This window comes from Anser anser, assembly GCF_964211835.1.
Source record: "Anser anser genome assembly, chromosome: 5".
Taxonomy (NCBI): domain Eukaryota; kingdom Metazoa; phylum Chordata; class Aves; order Anseriformes; family Anatidae; genus Anser; species Anser anser.
In genome coordinates, this window is record NC_139725.1 from 62,161,412 (window position 1) to 62,175,472 (window position 14,061).

The window sequence follows — 14,061 nt, forward strand, 5'->3', positions numbered from 1 at the left end:
TCTCAATGTACAGGAAAAGACTGATGCTCCTTTATTGTACCAGATATAAATAACTTGGAGCTCTTTTTGCGTATGAGGAAAAATGGGTTTCCTTGAAATTTCGGTTGCAGATCATCTGCTAGACTTCTGCTGAGCATAATGTGAATCTTGAGCTTGCTCTAAATTACCTGAATTGAGATGTAGCATGTGTCTTTCAACTTAATGAAATCTCTTTAAATGAAGCATATCAAAGTGAGCAGTGATTTGGGTCGATGCACCTTGGCGGCAGATTCTCAGAGGACAGGCAGTCAGCAAATGCTTTCAGAAAAAATCCCCTTCAAGTTGTGGACTGGAAAATTTGTAAGTTCCTTATTGAATATTTAGGCCAGAAAGTACTGATTGTCTTAACCTTGTGGAGATTGGAATTAACTTTCAGCTGTCAAATAAAGGTGTTGTGGTGGACTTTGGAGGCTTGGACTTGGGAAATGAGTAGAACAAAGTCCTAGAGGGAATTGCACGTCTCTTAGATTAAGATTTTCTCCATTAAAAATAAATATATGAAGATGAAAAGCTTTTTTAAAATTTTGAAAACATCCAGTAGACTCTAAAAAGTTCTGTAGAGATTGATGCTCACCAAAAACAGAGACAATATAGTGCTTAGACACCATATAGGTGTTAATCCTTCAATATCAGCTTCAGTGGTTGTCCTGTCACAGACCGTGTGTTGTACCCCGCAGTGCTTGAATTTGTAGGGCTGTGCGGCAAGGTGGGAGCAAGCAAAGAGCATCTTGGAGAAGGATCATCTCTAGGGGGTTAGCTGCTGGTTCAGTCTACTTACTGAGTAAAAACTGAACTCGGAGGCTCTAAATAGGTTGAGAGGGCTTTTGTGTACGGTACAGTATATGCATCTCTTTCTTTGTGGTCTTTGTAGTTAGGGCAGGTGAATCAAACATAGCTTTAAGCTAATCTTTGAAGATTATACGAGAGCCTACATGAGCCTCCTCTGGCAGAAGAGTGTTGACTTGATTCATACAGTCTCCAGAATACTGAAGTCCTGGCCTTAGAGTACACTTTTATGTGGTTGTTTGGCGTGGAGATATTTGCACAAAGGGTACCGAGATGGCTCGTGTTGCATTGCAGAATGTTGCCTTCTGAGATGTTTGCCGTATTTGTTGCATACTTGGCACCTTACACGTGGGGTTTGTGTCTATTTTTCTATTCTTTTCAATGTGAAGCCTACGTTTGTCATATTGAATCCTTCCAAGTCATGGCAAAGTCAGTGGCTGCTCTGGGGCAATGCGACTCCTGTCAGGTTGGGTTAAGTGGTCACCGGTTGAAATTGCAGCTGCAAAAAGAAGTGCTGGGTGATCTCAGCTGACCACGAACACACGTGCTTACCAAAATGACCTCTCATCTCGACTTATTGGCTCCGAAGAGGACTCTGATGTGCTCATGTGTTGACCTCTTAAACAAGCACCTTCAATCAGTTTGGGAGTACACGGATGATGACCAGGCTCACTCTGCCAGATCCCAGCACCGCGCTCTTTTCTGTTGTTTGCTGGTTCTTAGTCCGGTCCTTCAAGCTCTTACTTGTATAATGCTGTGTCCTTCTCACTGACGAACTTTTCATCTGGTGCTGCTGGTATTTCTGGGACCTGGGTCTTGTCTGCTGCCTTGTGCCTCTGCAAAGCCTCCATGTGAAGTGCAGCATCGCGGTGTTGGCTGCGCCTAGCAGCAGAAGAAAAAGAACTTCTCTGAAGATGTGGAGATCCTGACGTGGGGCACATAAAGACTTAAATCTGGCCTCTTCAGTGAGTTAGAAGAAGTCTTATCCTACAGATCTGTCAGTGGCTGAGGCTTCATTCCGTGCAAGAGTCTCAAGGATCATTCTGGAGGATGAAAAGGGGCAGCCCTCCTCTTGAGAGCTTCCCAGCACTGACCCCAGGAGGCAGTCGTTCCTCAGCCCTTCTTTCTACCCTAGGAAAGGATGGTGACCTCTCCTTTTGCCTGATTCAGTGTCAGTGCTCAGGAAGGGGCCCACGTGAGTACACATTCCTTTGACTGTTCAGACCCTATGGATGGAGCCATGTGGCTAAGGATATACTGCACCACAGGGCTCTCATTTCTTCAGGGGAAAGACTGGTTTTTGTACAGCACCTTTTATCTATAAGGGGGGAGAGAGTTGAGTATTTATTTACTTATTTATTTACTTGATTCTGACCAAAGCTGAAAGCTTGATTTTTGCACTGTGCTTCCTTTCTCCCGCTGAATCGTTTGTATGCATTTCACTGACAGTGTTTGAAAGCCCCGCTTTCCTCCAGGGAGTTTACAGCCAAACTGATGCAAACTCTTTCTTCTCAGGTGCCTCACGATCATCTGTCATCCAATGCAAGCCAGGAGGCAACTGCCCCAGCAGACACAGAGGCATGACTAGGCAGCTCTCCCCTCTATCTGTTGCTGAAGATTCTGCTGCTCCCATTCTTGAGCTGCAGAATCGAAGTCCCTCGGGAATCTGTCGGCACAGCAGAGTCGAGAGGCAGAGCAGATCAGGTAGGCATAAAAAGCCGCATTTTCGGCGTCACAGTATGCCTGCACAAGGCCTCTTTCGTCTGTTTTCTGAAAGATGGTGCAGAGTCCGAACGTGCTGACATTTGTTTTCAGTGCTGCAAACCGCACAGCCATGTGAAGGTCCTTCATGTACCTGTGTGCAAACTGGGGGTAGGCAAGAAGGAAACAAAGATGGGAGAGAAAGTTCTGGGCCTCGGTAGGAACATAGAATGTGTTGTCTGAGAGATCGTAAGGCCAGTAGGCACGGAAGATGTTGAAAGGATGATTGACGTTAGTACACAAGTTAGTCTTACAAGGTTTCCTCAGCTTCAGCCTGGCCAGAGACCAGGACCCTTAAAAGCCAGGCATTTTACCTTCTCAAAGACAATGACAATCTCAGCTCATACCACGGACGGTCTGATGAAGAGGAAGAGGAGGAGCAACAGGTGGAAAGATATCTAGGAAAGACCATCGCAGTTCAGATCATCGATCAGCCGCGCATCAGGGCTTCCAGCAGGAACGTGTCACACACTTTACTGCAGAAGTTTAGCTCGAATGAACCCGTAGGTATTGTGAACACTGAATTCTTCACCATGACGTCCATCTGTCATCAACAGGGGTGGTATGGGAGCAGTTACAATATGCAACCAGAGACCTTTGAGTATGCTGAATTGTGCTGTTGAGGAGAGGGCAGTTAAATGACTGAAATAATTTAACTGTCCCAAGTGCTTTGGAAAACTGTCTGAGTAGATACTGTGAGCAAAAAGGGGAGGAAGAACAGGCTGGATCTCCCTTGCACACTGGAACTGGGGGAGATGAACCTTTATCTTGTCACTTCTCCACCGATGGCAGCAAGAGTCTGACATTTTCTGTGTTGTGCTGGAAAATGGAGGAATATTGTACTCCAGGAGTACTCTCTTGATGGAAACCCTTTGAAAACAATTGAAGGTGACGACTGCAACAAGGAGTGGGTGATACAGCATCTTGCAGTAAGGATCATACCTAAGATATCAGAAGACCACTCTGCTCTCATTTTTTCGCAAATATCAGGCTGAAATAACGCTGTACATGCTGGCACTAGGGTACATCCAAAATCAGAATCTATCTTTTTTAAGAAAGGACTTTAGTCCACTTGAGAAAAGAGTAGTGCCTTGACATCATACTCTTCCAAATGTTTATTTTGCAACTTTTTAAGTTCCCTTTTTATACATTCTTCCATTCTTCCACTGTTCCATTCCTCATCAGTGAGGTCTAAGTAGGACTGACCTGATAGGTAGGTTAACAAAGATGTTATTTTCTAGGGTGTAGTTACAAAATAGTTAAGAGTTCAGAAGAAAATCTGTAGGATTTGATTTTCCTCATCTCATTCTTTTGAAAACAAAAGCAAAAGCTTTTTCTGTTACCATCTTGTCACAGAGACATCACATGCAAAAATTACATTACTTAGATGGAAAAGGACCACGAAGGGATGTTTCTGCTAGCTGCCTTTCAACATAATTTGCCACTGACATGTGTCGTCTTCATGTGTCATCTGCAGTGTCATCTACATTCTTCTCTGCCTTTTCATCCTTGTTGAGCTCTCAGATTGTTTCCATGCTCTTGTCAGGTTAAGTCTGTTGGTCTGTTTCAGACTGAACTGTCACCAAGGATTTCTACTACCTTGCTAACGGTAAAATGCTATTTACCAACCACTTTGGCTAATGAATGTGTTTTCTCCCCGTTAACATACCATTCAGTATCTGAACAGAAGTACTCCTTTCTAGCTCAATCCAGCCTCAACCTCATGACGTGGAAATCCTCCAACCTGTGTGTCTGCTTTCCGTACATCCCTACCCTCTTTGAGCTCAAGCCCTGTGATTCTGTTAAAATTGTTTCTTATCTCGTCCTTGTGGATCTTTGGCCAAGATTTAGGTGTGCACATCTCATGGATTTTGAAGGTGACTGTCAAGCTACTATGCCAATTTGACTGGGGTTTTCACTTCAAATATAGATATCTAGTCTAAGGGGAGAGAAGAGCCTCCAGTGGGACATATCTGTCTTAGATACATGAGGACGAGAACCACCTTTTCAACATGCTTTTCCATTATTGTTATGTAAAGAGGGGGCCTAGAGAACGTTTTTAGTCTGGATATGCAATTATTTGCTAACTACATTACATGGGGTGAACCCTACCCATTAAGCACTTACAAAAACTCCCCACTGCACATTTGATTAGTCTTAAACTTACATAGGTCTTTTAAACCAAGCTGAGACTTGCAAAAAGTGTATGTTTCTGTGCCTTTCCCCAACATTCAAACCTGTAACATCCAAGTCAAATGCTAATGATAGTGTCATGCACAGTAACAGCAATTACAGTGTTATTTGGTAATTGGAAAATCTAATGTGAAGATAAAGGTGCTTTAGTCTTCCTTCATTGTATGATTACTTTAACTGTTAGCTGAAGGACTAATTGCATGATAGCTTGCTTTGCTTAGCAGGAAAATCTGCAAGGGGATAGTACGAAATATATTCTTTCTAAGCCATTCTAACTTGCAAATAAACTGTAATTTACTTCTTAATAGAAGATGCCAGTCATTATTAGTACTATAAAAATACCTATTTTCTCTCAGTAGCCAAAGAGAATGCTAAAATGATGCTGTTCTATTCAGAACTCTGTCTGATTATCCTCTGCATGTTTTTAATAAACCTGTAATTTTATTTAAATTCTTGATTCACCAGTAAACAGTGGAGCAGCTAAATGCTCATTAGTTTTGGGGAAAAAAAAATGCACCATACAATTGCAATTACAAAAAGCTTCGTGTCCAAAGTAGGAAAATTTTTGGTTACAAATGTACTCCCTGTTATGAGGAATAAGTTTTACATGTGAAGTAGGTCTAATTTAATAACTTGGAACCTCACTTTTATGTTTCTTTATGGCTGTAGCAGAAACAGTAGTATAAAAGGAAAGTCAAATCTGATTTTGAATTGCACCTTTCTCACATTTAAGAGTGTGTGCTTTCACTGCAGTAGATCTATGGCTCCCCTTAACATCAACAATTAGATTGTTTCTTACGCTATATCACGTCAGGTGTCGATGTGGCTAGTAATAGTTGAGGATAGCTGCCGGTCATGATTTTTAGAAGGAACTCCAGTTTCTTGTATCAAACCAACGCGATGTGTTCTAATGTGGTAAATGGTTGGAGCTCATCGCTGCCACATGAGCACGTGGACCTAAATAAATCAGGTGTGACTGCTGCTCAGCATCCAGTGCCGTTGGATCAGTTGTTTTCAGCTGGGATCTGAAATCAGAATAGGATTCATGGGCTGCCTCTCTGGAAGGTATGTCTGGAGAGCAAGTCATTTGCCAGTGAGAGTAATTCGCTACGCAGTCCACAGTTCTGTTTCCAGTGATCTGCAGATTAGGTCTGAAAAGTACTGCATTAAAATAGAAAGTGACAACTTTCCAATTCCTCCTGGGTTATCTTTAGCGGTTTATTTCCAGGCATGCCAAGCTTCGGTTTTGTCCAGTTTCATTTTTTAACTTCAAAAGTGTAAATACTCAAGCTTGACTGAAAAAAAAACCTTTCTCTGCTTTGGAATATAGAGCCACCAGACTGTTTCTTTTTCACCTCTCAGCCTGCAGATAGAAAAGTGATTTTTGAGTTAAAATCTTGAATAATAAGAACTTGTTTCTGGCTTCAGATGCACAGGCTCAGATAGCTTTTATGTTGCAAACATGCACAGTAATTGACTTTATAATGTAGCTGGCTCCAAGAGATGGAGCTCTATTCTAGGGGTTTGGCTGACAGAACGAAAGAAGGGCTGATAAAGCAAACAGTGGAAACAGCTTAGCTGTAATGCTGGTACCTCAGGCCTCTGTGCTGTGTTTATATTTTGTTCCTATCACCTTGAAGATAGTATTACTGAAGTATTTCTGAGCAGGATTTAAGTGTTTGTCAGGCATGCGGGAATTACAGAGAGAAGGCAGGGGATGGTTTGTGTCTGTATCGGAAGGGGAGATTTTGCTAAGAATTGTTTTGAATGCATTATGTGTGCAACTCTTCTCTTTTTCTGTGTTTTTTTTTTTTTTATTGTTTTTTATTTTATAATCCAGGAGAAGAAGGAACACAAACGCACACAGAGAGCAGCAGCCAAGAAGCTGAGGGACAGACACGATGCCAATCTTGCACATCCACGTTCCTTAAGCTTATCTGGAGATTTCTGATCATTTTGTCCGTCTCTTCCTCCTGGGTCGGGACCACGCAGTTTGTCAAAATCACGTACGAGACCTTTGACTGTCCTTTTTTCATGACTTGGTTCTCAACAAACTGGAACATTATGGTGTTTCCCATTTATTATTCTGGGCACCTTGCAACTGCACAGGAGAAGCAGTCTCCAATCAAAAAAATCAGGTAGGCTTTATCGTGGCAATATCACTTTAAGCAGCCTGATTTCTGTGGACTGAAATCGCTGCTCTTCTCAGTTTGACCCGTGGTGTCAGAAGACAGCTTGAAGGTCATGCTGCTGAAAATCTCATTCATAAATATCTTACAAAAGGCTAACAGATGAGTGATATATTCTTGAATAAATGGGTAATTGATTTTAGAGGGCTTTTTATTGAGTTGGAAAGGTCAGTAATTTGCCTATAATCTTGCCGTTATCTAAGATCTCTACCTTTTGTGTTCCCGTCTGGATCAGGCTTCCACTCACCATTAATTAACCTGTCCTGGCCCATTTATGACAGAATGGCAGTACAAAGTGCAACCAAAACAACTCATGGTGAGGAAAGGATGTGAAGGCTAAGTTCTGTAAACCTCCACATGGAAATAGCTTTTCCTCTCTATTTCGAGAGGAATGGCTCTCTGACCCCAGGCTTTCCATGGCTGCAAGTTGCAATTGAACTCAGCCTCAACTGCAAAGACTGTAGGAGTCTGCAGTATTGGCTATAATATTAGTCTGCAGGGGTGGAGATGTATAAATGCCCATTTCTTTTTAGAAGGCAGCCTTCTTTCGGGGGACCCAAAGAAGGCATCCAGTCCCACCACCAGCACTGCATCAGGACCAAGCTGGCTCACCTCCACCCTGGCCAGTACTTAACAAAGCCATATCTAACCTGTTAGAACAAAGCCATATCAAAGCCATATCATTAACAAAGCCATATCTAACCTGTTCTTGGGGCTTGGAAGTGCCACCACCTTCTGGGGCAGTTAACTTTACTCTAGTAAAGTTAACTACCTCCTCTACTTCCATTACTCTACTGATCTGACACTGAAGTAGAAGCTGCTTTAAAGGATGGAGCTAAATTCAGTGTGCCAAGGTATAACATGCCTTGCCCATGGAAGGAAGGTATTCACAGGACAGTTTTGAGCTGGGACCCATTTCTGTTACTCCAGTGTAGACTTGCTTTGAAAACAATCTTACTGCCTCCAACAGAATTGTGTGTTCTGCAAGGTACTGAAGGTCTGTCATTGAGCACTCAGGGAATTGGATTTGTGACTGTCAGAGCTGGAGTGTAGCGGGGCCAAAGTCTTCCCTCGGCTGCTTTTGCCAGGATCTGAGATATAATTTGGCCCTAAATTATCATTTCTGTCAAATCAGCGTGGCTAAAATTGAACAGTTGCACTTAATTAACTGCTTCTCTGAAAACCCTGGTGCTTTGTACATTAATGATGCTTTCATTGAGATTCTTTCTGGAGTATTTGTGAGAACATAAACACTGTCAGCTTGGCTTCTGGGTATGGGGTAAAGTAATAACAAATGCAGAGCAAATAAGGAACAAGGTGAGAATAAATATCCCTGCAGATAGATCCTCAGCAGTTGGTTGGTTGATTACATACCCATCAGAACGAAGTTTTGGTCCAAACATTCGTGGCAGTGCATAATAAAAGCATGCTTAAATAACAGATACATTTCCCAAGCTGCTAAGAGTTCAGCTGTTAAATTTGAGGACACATGCTTACATGCCCAGAGGAATTTCTGCTCACAGATGTGAAGCTGGTTTGTGAATGTGTGCAAAGAAGAGACCAGTGCTAGAGCTGATGGGCCGGTGGTGAGGCGTGTTCCCAGAGTATTTCCCATTCCAGATGTATTGGGAATGCAGATCCCAGGGAGGATCTGGCAAATAACTGCTGGCAAGTACTGACTTCATCATGGGGACCAGTCTACTTGGTCTGTGCTGCGCTATGACTTGACAAGCCAAACTCTGTCTGCTTAGATATGGGAATGGAAATCTCTTCAGGATGACTGCTTGGTTTTCGGATGACTTAAAGAATTGAAAAGCATCATCTGTGGTATTTAAATCCACAGAGTTATAGAAAGATTTAGTTTGGAAAGGATCTGTGGAGGTCATGTAACCCAGCCTCCTACCCACAGCAGGGTTGTTTTCCAACTAGACCAATTGCTTGCATAACTACTTGTTTTGTGGTTTTGATACTGTTCCTGCTACTGTTTTTTATTATTATTATTATTATTATTATTATTATTACGTTTACAAAGGTGTCTTGTTGCTTCATTTGGTGGTTTTATTTCTGTGGAGTGAGTAGCCAATTCCTGCCGGTAAAGCCTGTCCTGTAACGATTCCAGGCCTGCCTCAGAGTCCAGAGGAAATTTGTGTTCGTGTTTCTGGAGGATGTAGTTACTCACTATGAGCTTTAAAGACATATGACATTTTGTCCAGCAGATATTCCCAGTGGATCTGAACAAACAATGTCGAGGTATCTTGGCAGAGACCAGTGATCATGCTAGTGACTTGCAGAGTGCTGCCCCAGGCTGGTAAAGCTGTATAGGGCCATTGTTACTTTTTATGGCTCAACAAATAAATCCTGCTTGGAAGGATAGAAGTCTGTCTTCAGCTTTACATTGGCTTTCTGAAAGGCTATAATCTTGAGACTGTAAATTGTGTGCTTCTTACCTCTCATACGTTACCTTAGAGATTAAATTTTGTGGTCTCAAAAACTAACTCACAGTTATTACCTCCCTGCTGCATTTCTGTGAAGTATCTTAGTTATCTTCAGGTGGAAAACACAGCTCTTTGTCTCTTCCCAGTGTTGTAGATAACAGGTATGTCCCACATAATGTAGATCTTGAAATGTGAGAGTCCTTGCAATAGCCATGAACAAGAAGTCCTGAAGCTCAGCAGTGGAAATTTTAACCCTGCTGATATTTACTACAGCAGAAAGCACTTCACAGGCTTGGCGTAGGGCCCTGATAGAGTTATGGCTGGGGTTAGGTGGAAGATATTTTCAATGTCAGGAAATTTTGCCTCCCTGTGCCCTGTCTTGGTTTCTCAAGGACAAACTCTGTAATGTAGGACGGCTTTCTGCCAGAATATAGCTTGCTGTAATGCCAGGTGCTATGCAGCCTTCAAGGAAGGGTGTTGTTGGTGTGGGTTTGAGGAAAGATGAGCATGTTGGGAAGAGCTGGTTTTCTAGGAAGAAGGACAACAAGATGTGAGCCTCACTTAAGCTAAATAGAGCCCAAAGTGGCTGATGTTTGCTGTCTTCTGCCATCTGCAAGTTTGTCATCTACAAATGTCTCCATCGATGTTGCAGCAGTAGCTCGTCCCAGCTTCCTCAGCCACTTCTAGAATAGCACTCAACTCTAGATCTTCACTGCGAAGGTCTTTCCAGAGGAGACATGAGGATCTGTATTTCCTGAAGCTGCCCCAAATGGGTCAATGGTAGGGAGGAAGACCAGCAGCACAAAACCAGGGCTTCCCTTGGGCCATTCCTGTTAGGAGACAGCAATCCTGTGCTTCTGGAGCCAGACGTGGCTTGTGTGAGAGGTTCACACAAAACTGAGCTCTTTCTTTATGTTTAGACAAGACACAAAATGAGAACTCGGTCATTCCTGGAAAACAATTCAACGTTTGTTAAACCACCACTACTGCGGTGTCCATCTCCTGAGACGGAGCTAGAAGACATTTTAGTGCACAGGTGCCAGCATTGGGATAGAAGGACCGAACGACACGGAAACAACTCGTGCTGACAAAAGGTCTTGCAGTGCTTCTCGCTGCCCTAATGTCACTGGCGGCCCTGTCAAGTATTACTCTGGATGCGGTAATTACATTCCTCATATTCATGTTACCCCAGGTAGCTTCTGTTAGCTCTGTTTTTTCTATAAGCTGTTTTAAAACCAGCTGCTGCATCGCACTCCAGAGTCTGCCGTGCGTCAGGGGTGAATAAACCTATTCTTCTGCAGGCTCTGGCATCAGAATAACGACGAGGTGGTGCAAGCTGTTCGGTGGGTGCCAGAGGCAAAGCTACACGTCTGCCTGAGGTGCTGTAATTCCTGAGAGCATGGCACGCTGCCCAGAGCTGATGGCTGAGGGCTACCTGCAAATAAAAGGAGCTATTTGTGTTAGAGGGCAGGTTTTAAATAGACTTCTTGTGCATTTGGAAATAGTTTGTGTCATAGTTTCAGGGTCAGCTGCCCTTAGATCTGTCTCTGCCTTTAAGTCAACAGCCTGCAGATATCTGTATCAAGGAGGGATCCGCCGAGCCCTCTCCCCTGAGCGCAGGGTTTTAATCACTGTCAGGTCCTGATGACTTCTGCAAGTTTAATTTTAGTTGCATGCCAAAGAGGCTGAGTTAACCACTGAGCAGCCAGCCTTCACAAAGGCCGAGGCAATCTCCTGTAGACATGGATGGGGAAATAAAGTATTCGTCCCATCTCCTCACTCGCTGAGCATTATTCATCGGGCACTCGGAGCTCTCCTGGGCACAGAGGTGAGTTCATCTGGTCTCTGTCTTGCTCAGCACGACCCTGCCACAAATTTTTGCTGCTTTTTTTTTTTTTTTTTTTTTTTCCTTCTTCTTTTAGCTGACAGATGAGGAACCACTGAATCACTGGCCTCTGTTCTGTCTGGTCATTGCTTTCTCCTGTGTGTGATGAAGGCTCCTTGATGTACTTGAACAGTTCATTGCCTGGGGCATATGAAGCTTTTCCAGATTTCTTTTCCTAGTTGTGAATTTGTGTTCATCCCTCCCACTGCTTCTGAGAACTCAGAGAGAAGCGACGTGTTTGGCAGTGCCACAGCTGTCCATGCCAGATAGCTGACCAGCCCAGAGAGCCCAACCCAGAATAATACAAAACTTGCCGAGGCTTCCTCCTTCCAAGCATTCACAGTCAGGGCACCTTGGACCCCATCCTCCTGGCTCTGTTCGGAGTTCGTCGGGGTGCAGACATCCTGGAGATCTACAGGACAAGAAAACCTGACCCGTTCTGGCATCTCCCCCCTCCAGCACCCCTTTTTGACTTTTGGAAGCCTCCTGCCCTCCCCACGGACAGACGAGCAGAAGTGCTGGGCATATTCCCAGCGTCTCGTGCATAGCTCTGGCCCAGCCGGCCTGCAGCTACAGCTGCCGGTCCCTTTTATCTGCCCGCTCTCAGTGCCTCACCTTGCCAGGCACAGGGATTACAGGGATATAATTTCCCGTGGCACATTTTTAGAAGAGCTTGTGCTGCTGCCTTGCAGACTGTGCCACAGTGACGTGCTCGGATGATTTTGCTGTTGCTTTTGGGGTAGTGAATTGTGCCCTGCGTTATTGCAAGCAGCCCAAGCACCTCTCTCTCTTTTAATATAGCACAAGCTTGTTCCCTCTAAGACAGATCCTGACGGCGTCTGAGTCAGGTTGGATTTACAACCCTGTAACGATCCGATCGTGCTTCTAAATCGATACGGAATTCCCACTGGTTTGGACATCAGGCTCCGTACAAGTCTAGAGCTCACAATTCAGATCTGTTCTTGACAAGACAGTGAACACCAGCCCTGGTGTCATGTAATGCTAGCACAGGTATGGTGCATCCAGGTCAGAGGCCATCTGTCTGAGCTCAGAATCATCTCGGCATTTACCTAAGTCTCATGGGGAGAAAAACATCTTTTAAACATCAACTGCTACATCTGCAAGCCAACAAACATTCACGTCTCTGCTACCAGTGGGTCTGTTCTCAGACAAGGAGTTTCATCGCATTTAACTCCTGTGGAAATGAGTGGCACAACAGCCTATGTTCAAACTTAGGCATTAATTTGTTTGCTGCACTTAATTTGCTTTGCATCCCAGATAAATGGTACACACCACTAGCTGTTCTTTTTCCGTGTTCAGACCTATAGGAAAAGGGCTGACTTCTGAGAAAGGCTAGGTCAGACAGAGTGAAGGAGATAATTTGCAGATCCACCTGCCTGAGCATTAGCTTGTTGCACACGCCAGTACAGAATTTGAGAAAGGAACTTACTGTTACCAAAAATGACTGCGTTGTATCTTGGGTCATTTTAGTGGCAGCAGGGAATGAGTAGTTATTAAGTAAGACATAGCTCATCTTACTTGTTACGTAGATGTTATTATTCAGCTTTCCTGAAAATGAGATGATTTCTATTTGTAATAGCAAAAAAAAAAAGAAAAATTTCAACAGTTCAACTCCCCAAATTTAGGAAAAGTGGTTTAGGACACCTGAAAACAACTCTGTCTATAAAAGAAAGCTCAAAACTGGATAATGATTATCCTCCCACCTCAAAAACAAACAAACAAAGAAACACCACCACCACCACCAAAACCCTCAAGTGCTTTTGGCTCTGTTTTGCAATGCATTCTTTGAAGTTGCTCGTTAGTTCCACGTAGTTGGTATTTTAGGAATTTTCCAACCACAGCCATGTTTGGCTGTGAACACTTTGGGGCCCTGAGGCCTCATGGGATTTCAACGAGTCCCTTAATGTTGCCTCGTAATGATGTGGTTTGATCGTACCTTGGTTTGCTCCCCTGGCATTTTAGTTTTGTGACGCGTTCCTGTCTGGGACAACCCCTGTTTTATACAGATATGCCAGCGAGCCTGCACTGAAGTCAAGAACTGAATCGTACCACGGTATCTCGAGGAATCCCTTTAACCAAGCACACAGACAATGGATTTGCTAAAAATTGGCCTTCGCAGTTGGGTAAGGTAGAGGTGGGCAGTCTTCCGAGCTGACACTTCTGTTTCTTGAAATCCTAAGAAGCAAACAGCTCGCCCAAGTCGTGTGTGACACACAGCTCTAGCTTGTGCTAGAGGGCTTTTTGCAATTGGATCCACAAAGAGAAGTCTTTAAGTGCACACAACTTTTCCCTCTACAATAAAATGCAGCTGTAAAACACCCTTCCCTTCCCCTTTCCTTTCTTTCCCCAGACTCGGCCCCATCAGCTCAGCCCCACTTGCGGTGGGTGCCTGTCCCCCTGCGGCGATGTGGCTGGCAGGGCTTCTGAGCATCCCGGGCGATTCTCAAAGCTTGCTTGGCCGTAGACTAGAATATATTTAAATAAAAATAAAAGCAGGTTTCAGAGTAAAGCGAGAGAAAATTTGTCAAGCTGAAGAAAAAAAAAATTGCAGTTATAATCGTCGTGTTCACGGCCTTGGAGGCAGAAGCTGAGAACTGTCAGTATTTTATAGATAACCTTCATTTATGTGAGCGAGGCCCTGGGATCATTGTTGCACACAGTGTGATTATTCCAGGTAAGTTACTTCTTTTCTATTTGGGAAACTGCTGTTTGAGAAAAATGTAGGTTATTTGCTCTATGTGAATTAACCAAT

General features: G+C 43.7%; 1 protein-coding gene across 18 annotated transcripts in view; it reads left to right on the plus strand.

Moving 5' to 3' along the window:
- The window catches only part of SLC35F4 (solute carrier family 35 member F4), a 108,561-nt gene that overhangs the window by 84,095 nt on the left and 10,405 nt on the right, over positions 1–14,061 (plus strand). For 9 of the 18 annotated variants that reach the window (XM_083836758.1, XM_083836763.1, XM_083836764.1 and 6 more), the window contains 2 exons: positions 2,341–2,529; positions 6,620–6,917. The exons of 1 other annotated variant lie outside the window; for it this stretch is intronic. In XM_083836758.1, coding sequence (XP_083692884.1) covers positions 2,341–2,529; positions 6,620–6,917 — 487 coding nt within the window. Of the gene's footprint in view, positions 1–2,340; positions 2,530–6,619; positions 13,984–14,061 lie in introns of those variants that run through there. 8 more of the 18 variants (XM_083836748.1, XM_083836750.1, XM_083836754.1 and 5 more) reach the window with 3 other exon arrangements.